The sequence below is a fragment of the Balaenoptera acutorostrata genome, chromosome 6 (assembly GCF_949987535.1).
Source record: "Balaenoptera acutorostrata chromosome 6, mBalAcu1.1, whole genome shotgun sequence".
Lineage (NCBI taxonomy): Eukaryota > Metazoa > Chordata > Mammalia > Artiodactyla > Balaenopteridae > Balaenoptera > Balaenoptera acutorostrata.
Window position 1 is genome coordinate 55,095,383 of NC_080069.1, and position 19,041 is coordinate 55,114,423.

The 19,041-nt window shown below is 39.4% G+C and overlaps 1 protein-coding gene across 3 annotated transcripts in view; it reads left to right on the forward strand.

Moving 5' to 3' along the window:
- The first annotated feature begins 3,149 nt into the window (after nucleotides 1-3,149).
- Nucleotides 3,150-19,041, forward strand: part of MLLT3 (MLLT3 super elongation complex subunit) — a 250,271-nt gene continuing 234,379 nt past the window's right edge. The window contains exons 1-2 of one of the 3 annotated variants that reach the window (XM_057549239.1): nucleotides 3,150-3,389; nucleotides 4,757-4,937. In XM_057549239.1, the coding sequence (XP_057405222.1) occupies nucleotides 3,378-3,389; nucleotides 4,757-4,937 (193 nt within the window). In that variant the 5' untranslated portion in view covers nucleotides 3,150-3,377. Of the gene's footprint in view, nucleotides 3,390-3,701; nucleotides 3,841-4,756; nucleotides 4,938-19,041 lie in introns of those variants that run through there. The other 2 variants (XM_057549241.1, XM_057549240.1) reach the window with 2 other exon arrangements.

The following is a 19,041-nucleotide window of genomic DNA, read 5'->3' on the forward strand; positions in this document are numbered from 1 at the left end:
AGGTCACATAAGGACGTCCGTGGAAGGGCTCCGTGCGCCATCTACTGACGAAATCTATATTTCCAGTGTCTGGAGAACGAGAATTACACCTCCGGTTTTTAAAGCAGTCTCTGAGAAAGGAGGAATAATGGGAAAAGACCTTCTCTGACTCTCTGGCTTATTGGTGACTCCTGTAATAAATCCGAATTCAGCAAATACATAATTCAGAAAGGAGACATCAGTCCCTCAGCGGGTGTACGAGTTATAGAGAGAATCCCAAGACATCCCAGTTGGCGTTGGAAGAAGTTAGCCAAACCCTGAAGTCAACTCAAACGAAAAATGGATTGTTTTTTTTTCACCTGTGTGCTAAGCTAGACTCGCTGCCTAATGGTTGCCACTTTATAAGAAATGGCTTCTTTTTTTAATTTTTATTGGAGTAGAGTTGATTTACAGTGTTGTGTTAGTTTCCTGTACAGCAAAGTGAATCAGTTATACATATACATATATCTGCTCTTTTTAAGATTCTTTTCCCTTATAGGTCATTACAGAGTACTGAGTAGAGTTCCCTGTGCTATACAGTAGGTCCTTATTAGTTATCTACTTTATATATAGTAGTGTGTATATGTCAATCCCAATCTCCCAATTTATCCCTCCCCCCTGCTTTCCCTCCTGGTAGTAAGTCAGAGAAAGACAAATATCATATGGTATTGCTTATATGTGGAACCTCATTTGCTTTTCAGCAGTCACTTTCAATGTCTTGCCTGAAAGGAGGGTGTCCCGTAGGAATGGTAAGCCATGTGGCAGGTCTCTTCAGGGAGGGGGCTTTATCTGGCGCCCCTAAATCATGGCATATAGGAAGCTCCTACTTTATTCTCCCCTGCAAAAGGCCATGTAAGATGGTAAGAATGCAGTGGAAAAGGGGGAATTTTCCAGGTTTAATTCAGAAGGAGCAAAGCACAGGTGGCCCCAAAGCAGGGACTCTTCCAGCCCCACCCCATCATGATACACTTCACCAGCTTGGGCAGAAACAGGAAGTAGGTGAGGGCAACACAGAGCCCTGTGAATGTGACCAGGGCACCAAAGAAATGGCTTTATTAATGGCACATCCAGATAACCATCAGTTTCCCATCTTATTATTCCAAAGGACTTCTCTCCAGTTTGATTATTTTATTTAAAAATTAAATAATGCATAGCAAGTAGGTCCACCCTTCATGTAGATCCTAACACATAGCTTGTCAATGTGTATGTAAACTTAGTCCTTATGCACACAGACACAACTACACGTACCCCTGCAAGATGACACGCATCCATGTACATGTGGGTCAGTTGCGAAATCTAAGCTCTTGGACTTGGATTACAATGTTTCTATCTTCAACTGTTCTCTCCATTATATACTAAATCCAGTAAAAGGGTGGGAGGAATCGGGGTCCACAGGTAAAAGAAGCTTTCTTGGTTGTAAGTGGGAGAGAGCAGAGTATCAGTTTTAGGGGTTAAAACCACTTGAATCGGAGGCTTGCACTGGAAATTAAAATTGGCCCGAAGCGGTCCGATGTGATGTGGATTATCTTCGCGTGAGCAGCTGGGAGAACTGACAAATTAACGTCGAGGATCCCGGATGCCCCAGCTAACCTCCTTCCCCCTATATCGCTCTCTTTAATCCAAGGGCCCAAACAACTTGCTTTCGTGGTTTGAAGAAAGACAAAACGAAAAGAAGAAAGCAAGAAAGTTGAGCCAAAAAATAAAAGAGAGGCAAGTAAAGAGGGAAGGCAGGGAGAAGAGAATGAAGCCAAGAGAAAGATTCAGAAAGAAGTTGGGAGGTAGGAAAAAGGGGAGAAAAGGAAAAAGATAAAGAGAGCAAAAAAGGAATGAGGGCAAAGAAGATCCTTCTTTAACGAACCGAAGTTACACACATCTTTCACTTTCAAATCAGTTGTCTAGATCTTATCCGTTTCCTTTGTAAAGGTTGTCTGTGTTGCTAAAGGAAGCTAGTCAGTACTCCTACCCCGCCCCACGCGTGGCTGCGCTGCTCTGTCCCCGGCCACCGAGCCCAAGTACAACCCGAGTGGAAACCTTTGCAGGAGCGCGACTCTGGGAACACTCCTGCGACTGGTTATCACCCGGGAGCCTAACAGGATTAATACCCAGAGATGGATTACGTTGGCTGTCACCAATACGCCTAAAGATTATAATCCAATTTATGCACATTACAGCCAGTGTTAACTTTATCTGCTATTTTAAGACTCCCAGTTGCCCCGCGCGTCCTTAGAGGACAATTTGCCACGTTCTTATGCAACCCAGCAGGCTGTCTGGAGTGGGAGCCTCCCCAAGAAAACTCCCAGCCTGGTCCCTGAGGGTCTGCACCCAGCACTCCCAGGTATCTCGCCTTCACCTGGGCACCGCTTTGTGGTGCATCCCAGCCGGGGATTACCAACGCGGGAGGCGTTCCCTGGGAAGGAACTACCCTTCTAGCTTCTCTCTCTTGTTCATTTCATTTTAAAATTTTCGGTGGCGGTGGCAGTGGCAGAAGGGCGGGGGTGAGTGGATGGGGAAGGGGGCCAGGGAATTGTTGCCGGTTATAACCCTCTCAGCGACTGCTTTTAGATGCTTGTTTGTAAGGGTGGCATTTCTCTCGCTCTGTCTTTAAATAAGTTTGTTTGGGTGTGAGTTCTTGCCTTTTCAGCACAAAACCATAAAAAGACGTGGTGGAAAGTGAAAGAAAGCCCCCTCCCTCCCCCGAGCGTGCTAACTAACGCCAAAGACTTGATTTAACACCCCTTCTCCGGCGGCTGGGGGCTCTAGGCAGTGGCTACATTCCAGCAGTTTTAATCCGTTTTTTATTGTAGGGCGAGAGCAGTTTACACAGGGGCTGGGATGGCTCCCCAGCTGGCCGCTCTCCCTACTCCAGCGCCCCTTCCCCGCCCTTCTCCCTACTTCCCCCCACCCCCCAGCAGGAACCTGTTACTTTAAGCGAGGCGTTCCAGTGTGGCGGTGCGGGCTGCCGGGGTTTCGGGTGGGTGGCCTGTGATTGGCTCTTTCGAGCTCCCCCTGGCTCGCTCGGTCGGCCTCCCCGCCCGCTCCGCCCCGCCCGCGCGCCCTCCCTCCGCCCCGTGAGGCACGGAGCCCCGGTGTCAGGCGCCACGGCGCATGCTCCGGAATCTCATCCTCTGGCCCTGGAGCTGCTGCTGCTGCTGCTGCTTTTGCTTTTGGGGCTGAGTTTAATAAGCGAGCGAGCGAGCGAGCAAGCGAACGCGGGGGGAAAAAGGCAGAGAATGTCCGCCATCTACCCTCCGCTCCTGGGCGCGCTCTCATTCATAGCAGCCTCTTCATGAATTACAGCTGAGGGGGGCGGGGGAGGGGGGTACCACACAACACCCCAGCAAACCTCCGGGCCCCCAGGCATGGCTAGCTCGGTAAGTACATGCAAAAATAATAATAAAAGACCCCCACCCCCCGCCTTTCCTCCCTCGCCCTGCGCCGCCGCCGCCGCAGCCCAGACAGCGCCAGCGCTCCGCGGTTCCAATTAGAGAAAGGTTGGTACGGCTTGCAGGGAGCTGCTGCCTCTCCCTCAGCCTCCGCTCCCCTCCCTCCCTCCCCCCCCCGGCGCGCGCACACACACACACACACACACACACTCTCACACACTAACACACACTCGCCCCTCCACCCCCCGCGCCTCCCTCCTCGCCTCTCTTTGCAATCGCAAGAAGCGCACTCTCGCTCACACGCGCGCACTCACACACACACTCACACACGGTGGAAGGAGGCGAATAATAACTCAGCCATATTTCAGCTGCCGCCGCCGCCGGGAGCCGCGGGCACAGTCCGGGGACGCGGCGAGCAGCCTCGCCGGCCGCTACGATGGTGCGTTCTCCGCGGCGCGCGAGTGTGAGCCGGAGTGTGCGGGCTGACAGCGGCGGGGCCGCACGCAACTTTGCCCCCGCGCCGGGTTGTGCGCAGTCGGGGCTCGGCGGCTGTCCGCCCGCCGCCCTGCCTTTCTGAATTTCATTTTTAGGGGGAGGTGGGAGGTACTTTGGGGCCACTTTGGCTCTTGGAAGTGTGTTGCGGGGGCTCTCTTAGGCTGGCCTCGCCGATCGCGTGGGGCTTTTCGCTGGGGGGGGGGTGCGGGGTACCTTAAGTTATGGACGCCTCGGCGTGTTTTCCTGCGGGCGTGTGTGTGTGTGTGTGACGACGTCTCACTTTTGTTGTGCACGAACCCCGTGGTAAGAGCACGGGAGTTTGTGCCCATCGGCGGAGGCTGCCTGTAGTTTCCAGTCCGCCTGGCACAGCGCTCCACACGCACGCACACACACACGTACACAAAGACTTCCTCGGCGTGTGCCTGTCGCCGCGGCACTTTCGGGGTGGGGGCTCGCCAGAACCCCCCTCGGGGGTCCCAGTTACTTCCCCTCCCACGCCGGGCAGCCGCCCGGGCATCGCCTCCTAATTGTCTCTAATTTGTTTCCGATGCATTCGTTGTCGTGCTTGTAGTGGATGAGCGTGCTCGCCCCTCTTTACCCCCCAACAACCGGACCCCCCTTCCCGATCGGGGGTAACATTCCGTTACAATCCCGGCGGGTGTGGATGCGGGCCCGGGGGCGTGTATTTGGGGGTGTGGGGTGTGCGCGCCCACACGCGTGAAACGTGGATGCAGAGGGCACCGCCGTTTCCTTTTATGTGCGTTTCAAGAAGGAGGAAAAAAAATGTCAGGCGCAATGTTCAGTGTCGAACGGTCGCCTTCCTGTTGTTCACGGCTGTCTCTCCTCCCCCCTGCCCGCAGTGTGCCGTGCAGGTGAAGCTGGAGCTGGGGCACCGCGCCCAGGTGAGGAAAAAACCCACCGTGGAAGGCTTCACCCACGACTGGATGGTGTTCGTGCGCGGCCCGGAGCACAGTAACATACAGCACTTTGTGGAGAAAGTCGTCTTCCACTTGCACGAAAGCTTTCCTAGGCCAAAAAGAGGTAGGGCTCGAATACAAAAGGAGCTTGATAAAAAATGTCTTTGCTGGAGGAGGAAACAATCGCTTGGCCCGGGCGGTCCCCCTGCCCCTCTCCCCGCCCCCCGCGTCGCGCTCGGTGGCGTAGCTCGGGACCGGGGTGCGCGGCGCCGCGCTGGCCAGGTCCCCGCTCCCGCCCGCGCGCGCGCCACTTCGGCTCCGTGAAAGTCACCGCAGAGAAAGGACTGTCAGGTGTCGAGTGTTTATTCATCCCAAGCCAGCCCTCACCGGTCCTCTGGGGTTAGCCGCGGGTTCTGCGGGGAAGGTGCAATTAGTTGTTGGGTTTGGAGGCGTGGGGAGCGGGGCTGGAGGGAATAAACAGCTTGCGCCTTTTTTTTTTTTTTAAACCTGGAGAAATTGAGATTTACCTGTGTTGTTAGCAGAGGATGCATGGGATGTACTTATTGTTCCGTCTTGAGAAGTCGCCTGTCTTTAAGGTCTTTTCTGCCTTCCTCCCTGTGTATGAGGCTTTAGGTACCAGTTGTCATAGACTTTTCTTTTTGTGGGTTAGCCACCCCGACCTCCCACCGTCAGGATTTATGTTCGGTTTTGGGGGGGGCACTTACTGGTCCCTAGCTCCCCGATGGCACTTGGTTGCTCATTCGATTTTGAGCAGCGTTCAGAAGTGTCTGCCCCATGTGATCTGCAGGGAAGAGAGTCCCTGCAAAGGTCGAAGCTAAGTTTCAGAGCAACGGTGTTGTCTTGCCTTCTGCTTCATTCCTTCCTCACCTTGGTTTTTAGCCTTGGTGTCTGGTTTGCATAATTCTGCTCAGCCTCTGCGGTCCCAAACATTTTCCATAAAGGACAGTTTTGAAAAAAGAGGAACAGAGTGTTATTTTGCAAGAAATTTAAAGAGGGTTTGAGAAATCCCCATTTCTGTTCCCTTCAGCCTCTGGAAAGCTACTGTCTGGTTGTTTTAGTTGGATTAGTGGAGGTAACAGTACAAGTACAATAAGGTGCTTTGTTTGTGAGCAGGTTTATTTATCTAAGTCGACACAATGGTTAGTAGTTATCTTCCATTTGATCCGTAATCTTTATTGGCATCTAGAACTCCTGCAGTTTCTTAGCTTAACATCATAATAAATCCATTCTGCTTAGAGCTACGTGGAAATTATTGAACATTCAGGGGCTTGAATAAAGAAAGGAGAAATGCTCTGTGCCTTAGAGGTGGCAGAGGTTTATGTTAATGCTTATTTTTGTTTCCAGAGCTCTTGTAATGGGACTTAGGATTGTATGTTTTGCCTATAGTGGTTTGTTTTATAGCTGCTCTTGAAAACTCAAACAGTTGAATTTGATGTGCTTTGCTGGATGGTTAATAAATGAATCCAGCGTCTAAGAGAGGGGTAGGGATATGCATGGTCTATCGGAAATAACATTTAGATTTTGTTAGCATTTTATATCAGAATATAGCCAGAGATATTATACTTAAATTTTCCTCCAAACTGTAATGAAGATGAGTATTGTCAAGTTTCTGTCATTATGTGAGGTTGGGTCTGATGCTTTTTGCGATCTCGCTTTCCCTTTTCCATGTGTCCATAGAGCCACAGCAGAGGAGTTTAAACAAAAGAAACCACCTTCTAAGATCCTTTGTACACACTGTTACAACTACTTGCTGTTATACATTTCAAGATGAAATACCCTTAACAACAACAACAACAACAAAAGCAATATTTATTATATTAGGAAAACTAAGCCAGCTGGCCGAAGATGTAGCTCTTAAGATAACTTTGTTTAGGCACCTTAACAATCAACAAATTGGCATTATGAAATTAAAGATGATCAACCTCTCCATATTTCACCACTGTTTCTCTGCTTCAGTGGGTGTGTGTGGTTTCCTTTTATTTCCCATACTTAATGATTTTCTGTCCAGCCTGAGGGTATGTGAGAGTGGTGTCTGTACAGCCCACACCTGGGAGTTTTGTTGCTAGGTGTGGTAAGTGGCTTGATAACACTGATGTCTTCTCAGACGCCTCTAGTGAGAGATGTCTGCTTGTTCGTTGGGCTCTTCAATTTTTATTCTCAACTGTGGAGTTTCTTTATGTAGTCTATAAGCCATTGTTTCAAAATGTTTATTTTTGGATTTTTATTTGTATGTGTGCTTCCCATGATGTGACAAGTCCTGGGAAAAATGCCAGCTTACATAGCCCAGGAGAGACCTTGTCATACTGTAATTACACATGATTCAGATTGCAAGAGAAGGTTTCTCTGTTCATTGGGAATAGTTAGTTGTAAATTTAGGTAACACCAAACATGCCACTTAATCCTGGGACTTATTTTTTGTCTTATAAGGTCTTTCAAAATGATAAGAATAAATACAGAATAAGAATGCCAGGCATTTCTGAGTCTACTTCCATACTTTTTTAAGGTGTTATATTTTTGATATTATGGACTATAAATAGGAGGATTGCAAATGGGAGAAACTGCAAAAATGGTTTTGTGAAAAATCTGAGTTACAAGAAATGCACATACTGTAAACTGTAAATGGCTATTAATAATGACAATTTAAATCACTTTCAATATATACGGTAGTTGATAAACAGAAGTGGGCTTAGATCTGAGGATGAACTGCTCAAGCCACAAAAATGGATGAGTTCTTAGTTTCATAAATCTTTGGTTTGGAAAAGCTAATTGATTTTCAGGTTGATTTCCTTTATTTCACAGTAATATTATGAGAACTTGTAGAGGAGGAAATTACAGTAAGTTCAACTTGTTGCCCAGTGAGAATTACGTATACAGTTTCAGAATTGAGCTAATTGGACTTGAATTAATAAAGTTTTACTCTGTCCTAAGGACAGTTTCAATTTAAAACTACTAGCACAAAGTCCTAAAAGAAGATTTTGATGAAATAGTGAAGCCTGGAATAGCCATTAGCCATTACAGAATCGGCAGGTCAAACTATAATGCATTTTAAAACCATCTACTTGCAAAAAAAAGACTATATTTTATTTATTAGTATCAAAGATTTATAATAGTCTATGACTGAAATGAATAGTCATATTCAAAACATTTCATTTAAAATATTAATGTTTTCATTTTCAGCATGATGTGAATTTGAGTGAACTTTCTTTCCAATTACTGCCATCCTTACTATTGCAGTCTGTTCCATTGACATTTATGATATGAAATCTGTTGCTTATTATTTTCTGTAAGCTAATTTGGCCACTGGTATGATTTGATAGCTTTTTATTTGTAGCCTTAGTCCTTTGAGTGGGCAGATAAAGCATGATAAATTTACACTTATAACTTTCCTTTGATTTAAGTGTTTGAGCCCAGCTTTACTGTGTAGTTCTGATTTGTGTTAAATAGTTTTCTGAAATAATTTGAATAACTTTTTATCAGGGTATCTAAAATTTGAGGGGTTACTAGTTGAAAATACGATGTGCACCTGAAGTGTTTTCTCTCCTGAGGTATTTAAAAGGTTTATGGAAAAAACAAAGATGGGTGACTGTACTGACACGTTCAGTGAGTGTTAATGAGATTTGTGTAGAGTTCTGTATGGAATTAAGATGACCAGTGAGAACAGTTTTACAACTTGACATTTTGAAGCAACATAAAGTATAATTCACCAATTAAAAAGCTGAATTGCTGGAGGAAATCTCATGTGTGGTTAGTGAGAATGTACATTGGGCACAGACATTTTGGAGGGCATTTGGCAAAATCTATTAAGATTTTAAATGTTTATACACATCGACCCAGCAATTTTACTTCTAGGTATTTTCTAACAGATACGGTGTCACAAATCCACAAAGTTACAGCATATTTTTTGTGACTCTATTTTGATAGCAAACATTTGGAAGCAAGCCATAGAAGGGACCTCAATTGGGTACAATTAGATCATGGTAATCTATTAAAAAAGAGGGTAAATCTATTTGTAGATAAAGAAAGATGTTCAAGAGATGGTAGGTAAAATAAGGCAAGTAGCTAAATCACTGTGATCCCATTTTAAAAATGTGTTTATACAGATAAAAAGTATATGTGTGTATGTGTGTAAATAAATAAATTCTGCATGAATGGGCACCAAACTCTTACTAATAGTTTTTTCTTAAGTGGGTGCTATGGTATTGGTGGTGATGAGGGTTTTTTTTTGTAGTGTTTGATTTTTTAAAATAAATGTTAATTCTTTACATTTAAAGCATTCCAATGAGCACTTATTACTTTTTAAGATGAAAAAACAAGAGTAAAGGCCCAATATACACTACTGCCTTTCAGAGAGGGATTACCATGTAGCTCTCTAAAAGTGACCTTGAACTATCTTGGGTAGATATCGTTGCACAGTGATAATTAGGGTTAGGAATTTCTATGTAAATTGTATCTATTAATATTGACTATATTCAAAATTAACCAGAAATAGTTTGAACAAATTACTTATTAATTTGTTTAAAGATAACAACCATCAACCTATTAGGTTAGCATATAAATACTATTTTAATGAAAAATTATTTTCTAAAACAAAAAGAAGAGTGAGAAGAGTGGCATCATTTATTTTTGTGTGTGTGCAAATCTCTTTAACATTTTGCTTAATAGAAGACAACTGGGTCTGCTTATGTCTTTTCTATTCAGTCTGTTGTGTTATCACACATCATGTAGCCTCTGGAAAACTCCACTGTACACTCAGGAGAGAATGAGAGTAAAAATGGCAAATAATGTCTTAGAGTTGTTATGAAAATAGCTTTAATTTTGCCAGTTCCTGGAAAAGATTTTGGGCATCCTGGGGTCCCCAGACTTGTACTCGGAGAACCTCTAATATAAAATATTCAACTTACAACCTGGCACAGATAAACTGCCCTGTTATGTGGAAGCTAATTTTCTTTGTAACCGCTATTATTGTTGCTAATAAAAATACCCATTTCCTGGAAAGAGAAAAGATAAATCTTCCAAGGTATTTGCATGGTTAAATTCCAGTGTAACAATTAGCTAGTGATTTTTTTTTCTAAAAGGAAAATCCAAACTTGGTTTTACTGGCCATATTTTACAGTTAACATTACTGTCCATTTTATGGTGCAGAAGCCTTTTACATCTATTATTTTAGGTAACCCTCTGTAGAAGTACCTTTGGGAGGTAGATAGGGCAGGGGGATCCGTTGGTTTCATAATTTTTCTTTAAAGATTTTTTGTTCCTTCTCTTTGTTCTTTGAAGTTTCCTTCTAATGGTCTTCCATGGACCAACCTTAGCCCTTCAGCTCTTTTCCTGGTCATCTCTTACAGATGATCCCCACTACTTAACACAGCTTTTACAGTTCTAAGATGTGGAGCTTTTTTTGTTTTTTATCTCTTAGTGACTTAAGTCTTCAAAAGAGAACTTGGAAAGTTTAGATATTTGGGAATGGGGGGGAATTGTTAAACACAATTATAGCAATTATGTAATTAAACAAGGACTCGATATGTTACTGAACTTACTGGACTTTAACCTTTATTGTCCAGACTTCAGGATACTTTTGATCTCTAAAACAATGTTTCACACTGTCCTAATGGAAATAATATAGAATTCTGTGGGTTTTTTCCCCTTGGTTTTTATACTTTCTTTTTGTTTTTATGTTTTCACTACTCAGTGAAGCAGCTAACGTGTAGAAGGAGAGGTTCTCTTGTCTCAGTGATATAAATTAATATTCTTTTAAAACATTTTATTTTGTGTGTGTGTGGCCAGAGTGTCTTTACTTCTTTCTTTTCCTCATAATGTATATTTTAATGCTTTAATCTTCTATTCTCTTGTATTTTGTGGTTCTCCTTATTCTTGTTTGTAGTGCTATATTCACTTTTGGGAATATGATTTGTCTGAAAAGAGTTTTTGCATAAATAATTTCCCACTGATGGTATTACAGGTAATTGACAAGTTTTTGTTATGTTATAGATCATAGAAATTGAGAAATTACATTGCACAATTGTACAATTCAGCTTTTATGAAGAATGCAAACATTAATTTTTTTACATGCAAATGAAAATTGTATTTTATACATATGTGTTCACCGTAGAAAAACCAAACCATAGTAATATAAAGAAGGAGTTACCTGAAAATTCTTCATAGATAACCATAATTAATATTTTGGTAGGCATCTTTTTATATTTATGTATACACACAAATATAAATTAACTTTAACATTAATTCATTCAACAAGTGTTTTTTGGAGCTCCTATTATGTGTCTAGAATACTTCTAGGAGTTGGGGATGAAACACAGATGAGCATTCCTACCCTCATGGTATGTGATGGGATATCTTTTTTAAAGCTGAATTTGATGGTATCACATTAAATATAGATTTATTTATTTGAACATTTATATTGTTCTTAGTTTTAATTTGTTATGAATAATGCTATGATGAACATCCTTGATATTCATTTTTATGGTTTTTGCAATACTTTCTTTATGTATATAGATTTTACATTTTGATATTCATTACCAAACTTCCCTTCAACAAGATTGTACCAGTTTATACTTCCCTAGGAGTTGGGAGACTGCCCATTTCCCCACGTGGTTGCCAATACTGGGGATTAAAAGATTTTTTTTTTTTTATCTTTGCCAATCTGCTGCATGAAATGATACCTCATTTTTATTTGCATTTATTTGATTAGTAATGCCACATATCTCTTTGTGTTTATATATTTACCATTTGCTGTTTGTGATATGCTTGTTTTGTGCCCTTTTTGTATTTCTCAAAAAAAAAGGGGGTGGGTATAGGAAAATACAAAGGGAAGAATGATAGAACAAACATTCAAATCCCCACTGCCAAGAATGAACAGATGTTTGCATTTTATCATGTTTGATTCCTTGTTGATTTTTAGGGAATCAAGTATTATAGATGTGGCTCAAGTGTTTAAATATTTCCCAACCTTTTCTTCCAACTCTTCAGCCTTTTTCCTATCTATTTATGTACATTTGCACATTTATGTTGCTACAGGTAGTAGTATATTGTGTCTTAAAATCTTCATGAAGAGTATCATACTGGGTGAATCATTTTTTTCAACTGAGATATAATTCATATACCATAAAATTCACCCCTTTAAAGTGTAAAATTCATTGTTTTTTTAGTATATTCATAAGATTGTGCAGAAATTACTATTTAATTCTAGAACATTTCCTTGAGTCAATAATTTTGCATCTTGCTTTTCCCCCCTACTCAATATGTTTTTGAACCTTTTGCCATTTCATCTTTAGAGAGCCAACTCATTCCCTTTAATTTTTTCTGCTTAGTATTTTGTTGTAGGAATATGTTCTATGCTTACTTTTCTGTTCTTCTGTTAAGGACTATATAGGTCATTTTCTGTTCTGTGCAGTGACTGTCTTTGTACTTGTTACCTTGTACAAATGAAAAAGATTTTGGATATAGGCCTAGAATCCCAGTTGTGTGTGTGTTTCCATTTGCATTAGACATTGTCAGATTGCTCCACAAAGTAGTTGTGACAGTTCATACTCTGTCAGGGAATGAGTATTATTTTCTCTACATCTTTGCCAATGTAGGATATTTTAAGATTTGTTATTTTTGATATTAGTTGAAATACGGTGTCTTTTTGTTTTCATTTGCATTTCTCTGCTTCTTCACGGGGTTAAACATTTTCTATATATTTACTGACCATTTAGATTTCCTCTTTATTGACTTCTTTTTATATCCTTTGTCTTAAAAAAAAAAAGAAGATTGGGATGTTTGTTTTTTCTTGTCTGTGGGATGTTAATCCTTTGTTATTTGTGTGGAAAACGTCCCATTTTTGTTTCTGTTTCTTGTAGCCTAATGTATGGTATCTTTTTGTCATACATAAGTTTTTAATTTTGTCAAATTGATCTGTTTTATTTTGTTTTCCTGTCTGGTTTTGGGGTTTTGTTGAAGAATATAATTTGTGGGCATGGTAATGTGCTTAACCAATAGGCTTCATATGTGTAGGATACAGTGAAAGGACCGGGGGAGGTGTAAATAACAGAAAGAGGAGGTCCCTGCCTTCAGTGTGCTTGTGTCTTTCAGAGCTGGAAAGGACACTTGAGATTCTTCATCTTTGTTTACCCTCTCATTTTACTTTTAATCGGAAGCCTAGAAATGTGAAGTGATCTTGCATGTAGACACAATGAGTCAGAAGTATGCTGGTGCAAAGATAACTAGGAATAAATGGTGGTAAATGTTTACTTTTGAAACACTGAGTAATTATTCACTTATATTAGCAGACACATGTTCAGCCATAGCTGCTTTTGTAGACATGATCTAGGACTTAATTAAGTGGTGGTAACCATGGTAGGTACTGTTTAAAAGGAAGAGCTTCTCTAGCTACTTTCAGGCAAAATCAAATTCATTTTATGGATTAATTGAAGGTTTTCCTTTGAGATTAAATCATTAGGAAAAATTGTGACGGAATGGTAGGTATTCCCTGATATGTTGTACCCCCTCCGTCATAAGATTGCAGTTCCTTGAAGGATGCAGAACATTGTGTTAAGGAATAATGTTGCGTGACCTAATCCTTTGAACTTAAGTGTGTTAAGTTTGTAGTGACTGAGGCCTGAAGAAGGCCTCAATTCCGTTTATCATGGAATTTCTAAAAAGATAAGGCTAGCATCTGGGTGTGATTTAGTTGGTACGTAGTAGTTAACGATTAACTTTTTGGATAAAATCAAGGCACCATCATTTTTTTATGAAAGAAAATTATGGGTTATCTTGAACTTAATTCTGAGGGCCATTTATTTAAAATAATGTTCATAAGTGATTATAAAGATCAGTTGAATTTAATTAGTTATTACCCATGTTAGAAGATTGATATTCTCAGAGCCAAATAAATTTTAATATATTTAATTTTGCCAAACATGAATTTTTTTCTTTGTTCCTTTCCAGCAGAAATCATTAGTTGGTTATTTTCCCATCTATACCAGGCCAAATGTTATGTGCATGTATTGATTTTTAAAAGCAAAATATACATTAACAATTTCCTAAAATATTAATATAATAACAGTGGCCTAGACAGTAGAGAGATTTACTTTCCTCTTAATGTTTCTGGATATAAATTTAGTCTGCATGATGCCTTTAATTTTTACAGATAGGTTTTATGCTCTCCTTCCCCTTTCCTCTCAGGGTGGTGTTGGGGAAGATTAATGTCACATTATTCCAGGTGTCTATTTATTTTGGTAAGCATTTGTAACATTTTGAGTGTTTTTTTTTTTTTTTTTTTTTTTGAGTGTTTAAAAACAAGGTTCATTGTAGACTTCATGTCATCCATACCTTTTACCCGAAATACTCCATTCATACGAGTTGCTGCATAATGAAAGCTTTCTTTGTGTTGAAGAAGTATTCTTCTATTTTACAAAATGTTTTTTTTTCGTTTGAGTTCTTTCCTTGTTCCTATAATATAAGCAGCTGTTTTGTACTGACTGTTATTGAAAAACAGAGAGTCAGGCTATTGGGATTTGGTTGCTTTTAGTGGGATAGGTTATGCAAAATGTTGACATAGCGCCAGATTGTCTTGTCAGAGATGCTTGTTTTATGACTTTTCCTACCTGTGTCCACAAGTAGCACAGAGCAGTGGGCAGCTACTTTCCTCATCATGTGGAGCACCAGGCACGCATTACATGTTTCAGCCAGTCCAGCGCTCACCTCTCCTTGTGTATGTATCTATTGTTCCTGCTGTGTTGCATTAGAGTTACACATCCAAGGAGATGGAACATATATTATCATTGTGGATAGTACTCATACCTTTCATCAATGTAGTCTATAGACATTAGACTTTTTGGGCAAGAATATAACATCAAAGAGGATATCACAAGTCAGAAAGAGTTTGAGAATCTTGATTTAAGCATCCCCTTTTCTAAATGATAAATTATTACTCTGTCTTCTGAAACTTATTTCTTCTGTACCTCTAATAACTGGCTTTGTGTAAACAGAACCACCACTTGAATTCAGCAGGAAACATTGTGTCCGCTGAGAATCACATTTTCTAGAACGGGTTTTAGCTTATTAGTTATAGGCAAAAATGAATTTTTCTCCTCTTCTATCTTTTCTCCCTTATACTTTCTTACCTACTCCAAGTGCTTGTTTAAAAGCTGGACACAAATTTGAGCAACTTGGCCAGGTCTATCATTTTTTTACTACTTAATCCATGAAATACAACTAGCCTTTTACCTTTAAAAATAGGAGTCAGATGTATTCCAGTAACGGGTAGGAGCAGTATTTAGCAGGGCAGCAGGAAAGGCCCTGGCCTGGGAGGTAAAAGGGTTGTGTTTGGACTGAGTAAGCTCTGTGTTTGGGCTTTTCCAGCTCTGAAATATTATTTTTCCTTAGTTTTTAAAAAAGGATAAATTCTGAGTGTGTCATTGATCTAGTGTTTTTATAACGATGAAATAACTACCACTTATTACATATCAACTGTATATTGGTTATCATGTTAGGCAATAGGCATGTGCTCATGTGTTTAATTGCTCACTTTTCGTAAACGTAGTAATTTGGAGAATGATTTTTTGAAAAAAAACAAAATGTTGATATGAATTTCAGTATATTGGAATTTTACCATTTAAATGGTGTGTGAACAGTGGAATGGGTAAAAGACTTGTTGAATATCAGAGAAATAGAAGATAGCATGGGTAATTCACCAAGTAGGTGGTTAAGTTTTGGTTATGAAAAGTTACTTTCTGACTATATTTGTGCCGTTTATATCAACTATCAACTACTTCTTGTAGGTTGGGGCAGTCCAAGAACTCATGAGACTCTGTGTTTATTTGAAACTTCTCCTTCAAATGTGGCTCTTGAACAGGTCATTAGATCACTGGGGTTTTTTCTTGAAAGTTGACTGACTTTTTTTTTTTTTTTTAATTTCATATAACATAGGCCAGACCTTGAAATTTTGTCACTTGTTTTGCTTTTTTGAAGTATCATGTTTCAGATAACTATTAGTGTTTCTATTATCAATAGAATAATAACTAGGGACTTGGGCTTACATTATCATGTGAACAGGTTAGAAGAAAGTATGTCAAATCTTTGATCACTCAACATACTTGCAGGATTTTCTGTTTAATAATTCAGATGCTTAATTGAAGTTGCCTTGAAAAGCAAGTACTCTTTCAGTCTTTACTTGCAGCATGCTGCATAACTTTTAGGTTAAAGAAAAATAATTCTTGTTATCATTACAACTTGTTAAAGGGAATTGTCAAGTGACTGACTAGAGCCAAGGATTTAACTTATACAAAAATACACATATGCAAACATTTTAAAGAGAGCAGCAAATAAATGAGAATATACTTATGTTGTAAAGGCTACACAGTAGTTTGTAGTTAATGCTACTTAATATCTTTCTGTGGAGTCTCTTTTTTTGATTTATCATGATCATTGATTTTAGCAGGATTTAGTCCATTTTCTTTATACCAGAATGTTCAAAGTTGTTCATCTTTACCCACATTTGGAGAATTGTATGACAGATAAAAATACATCAGTGAAAAGATGGGAAGAAAATACTTCGCACAGTGTTACAGAAGTTATCTCTGGGAGGTGGGATGTCAGGAAATTCTTGTCATCAGTAAAATTTGTTGGATTTTTCAAGCTTTCTTGAATGCTACATATTACTTATATGAAAGTTAAACTAGATACTTAAATGTACATAAGGATGTGTTTATAATAAGCTTTTTAGTTTTTTAAAAATGTAATCTCATTTGGAACATAAACAGGAATGTCTTCCCCAAGGAACATTTTCACATTTTGTTATTTGAAATTTAACCACCGTGTCATTCTTAGTGTTTTCTTTTAGTATTACTATGAATATATGCATAAATATTTCATAAGTTGATTGTAAGTAACCTTTAAAGAGAAGGATGTAAATCATGTTACCTTTCTTAACAATTAATGTTGTGTTAAGGTGTAAAATTAATCAGATTAACCTGATTTATACGTACATGCCACACAAAAATTTTTCTTTGTAACAGAAAGACAACTGTGTTTAATATTTCAGTACAGCATACATTTTTGGAGTACTTAGGAATGTTTTGAGAAGTTTTGACCTTTCTTACCTGTGGAGTTTTGATAAGTATGACTTTGTTGATTAATACGTTTATCTTGATGTATAGTGGTAGAAAAATTTCCAGAGCCTACATCTGACTTTAAAAATTGTCTACAAATGAAAGGACTCTCATTATGTTTAGATATATGGCGATAGTGTTAGGAATAAATAGGGTCTATAGTTGGAAATAAAGATCCACTTCTAGCTTGTGAGTCTTTGTATATAATTTGGAAGTTAAACATTAAATTTTGAGAAAAAGTTCAAAAATAACTACCAAAACCAAGGCAAAAATAATGTTTGGGGCAGGGAAATAAGTAGTCCTTTTTGGATGGAGAATTGATGCATAATTGCATAAACACAAATACTATTTAGTATTAAAGTGGTTTCAATACTGTTTTATATATAGGCTACAAAAATAACTGAAAGTTAAAACATGAAATTACATTTTAATTTTCATTTTTTATATACAATGCAGATAGATTGATATGAATATTCCTTAAATACAATTAAAAGAAATAATTTCTGCAAAATGAGGGAGTTAATTTTAGTTGTCTTAAAAGGTCTCTTTGCAATCTAAAGTTTATCTGATTAAGTCCATTATATTATGATTAATGGGAAAACATCTGTCTTTATTTTAACATTAAGAAATAAGCATTACAAGTGTACTATGCTCAGATGCATAGCAAAACTATATGTCAGATAAAAACAAATCTGTTTTCCCTTTAGCATTAGATGCTTTTACAAAATTCATAAATTATAGTTAGCCAGATTAATTCTGCCTTAGAATATAAAATATAAAAATTGATGTTTGTAATCTGAGCATTTCTTTATTTGCTACTTGAATAAGGTTGCCACTTTAGTTCTGTTGGGTAGCATTTGAAATAACATTATATTTCATGGGCTTTAATTTAGTTCTGCTGATAAATTTTTACTTAACTATTTCTATTCCTTTTGAGAATGGTAAATGGGATTCATAGTCACCTGGATTCCTTTCTTCAGGATTAAGGTGTATATGAGAATGAGGAAAATATACTCTTCGGCACCTTGATTACAACTCACCATATTTGCTTGCTGTTGTTCTTATTAAATTAACTTATGTAGATGTCTTAACTGCAGATATAGAAAATAAAGTACTTGTTTTAAAACCTGTTTTAAATGAATACTCAGGGGACCAAGCTGAAGACTTGAGAGTTTGAACAATATGAAGACTTGGTTAGAATATTGCAGATTGTTAGAGCTTCCCAATTTGGCACTAAATTAAATAAATATACTCATAGAATTTTATTATAGGACAGACAAAGCTGTGGTCGACCAAGAGAATGTGTAACTGGCTCTTATTTGGAGCATATAGAGTGGGAGCATATTTTGCAGTGAAAGGGGAACTAAAGGACAAGGTGTTCTCTACTTGTAAAGACCTCAGAGTTTTCTTTATGTTATTGTAGAAAGACATTATTTTTGCTTTGGCGTGCTTAAAACTAAAGGGCAAATGATCCAAAAGAATAATCTTGAAATTCAATAGCAAGAAAACTACTTGACATTGTGGGCTGGAGGCCAGCAAACGTGTTGCTTTCATTGAATGCGTGGGAAATGGGGCAGGCCTGGAATTTAAAGAGACAGGGTGCAGTACCCTAGAAAAGAAAAGCCCTCCTGTATGATTTGCTTACATGGAAGAAAAAAATAGACTTAAAGTTTTCTCTGAGGGATCTTTATTGGATCAACTATTGAAGGCATTGAAAGACACTGAGTGAATTTTTCCCGACTCCACCTCCCATCTCCCTAGCCATCTTCTCTTGTCTGAAATTGGTGCTGAGTAAAACTGTTTATAGCAGAGGAGAAGCAGCTTTTCAAATAAAAGTACTTTCTAGCCTGTTCAAATGGAGGATAATGTAATTCTCTCTGAGACTGAGCACTTATTACTTTGTTTATGTAGCTGTTTAAAAAGGGGGTGCCTGGCATGAGGAAGGGGGGGTACCGTAGGAACCTCTGCTTTAGAAATTACTGTTTTTTCTGTGTCTGAGTTTTCCTCCCCATCCACTCATGAATCCCCCTTCTCCCCCTCCCCCCACCTCCCACAATCCCTCAATAAAATAGTATTTAAAAGACTTGAATCACCAGTCCTATG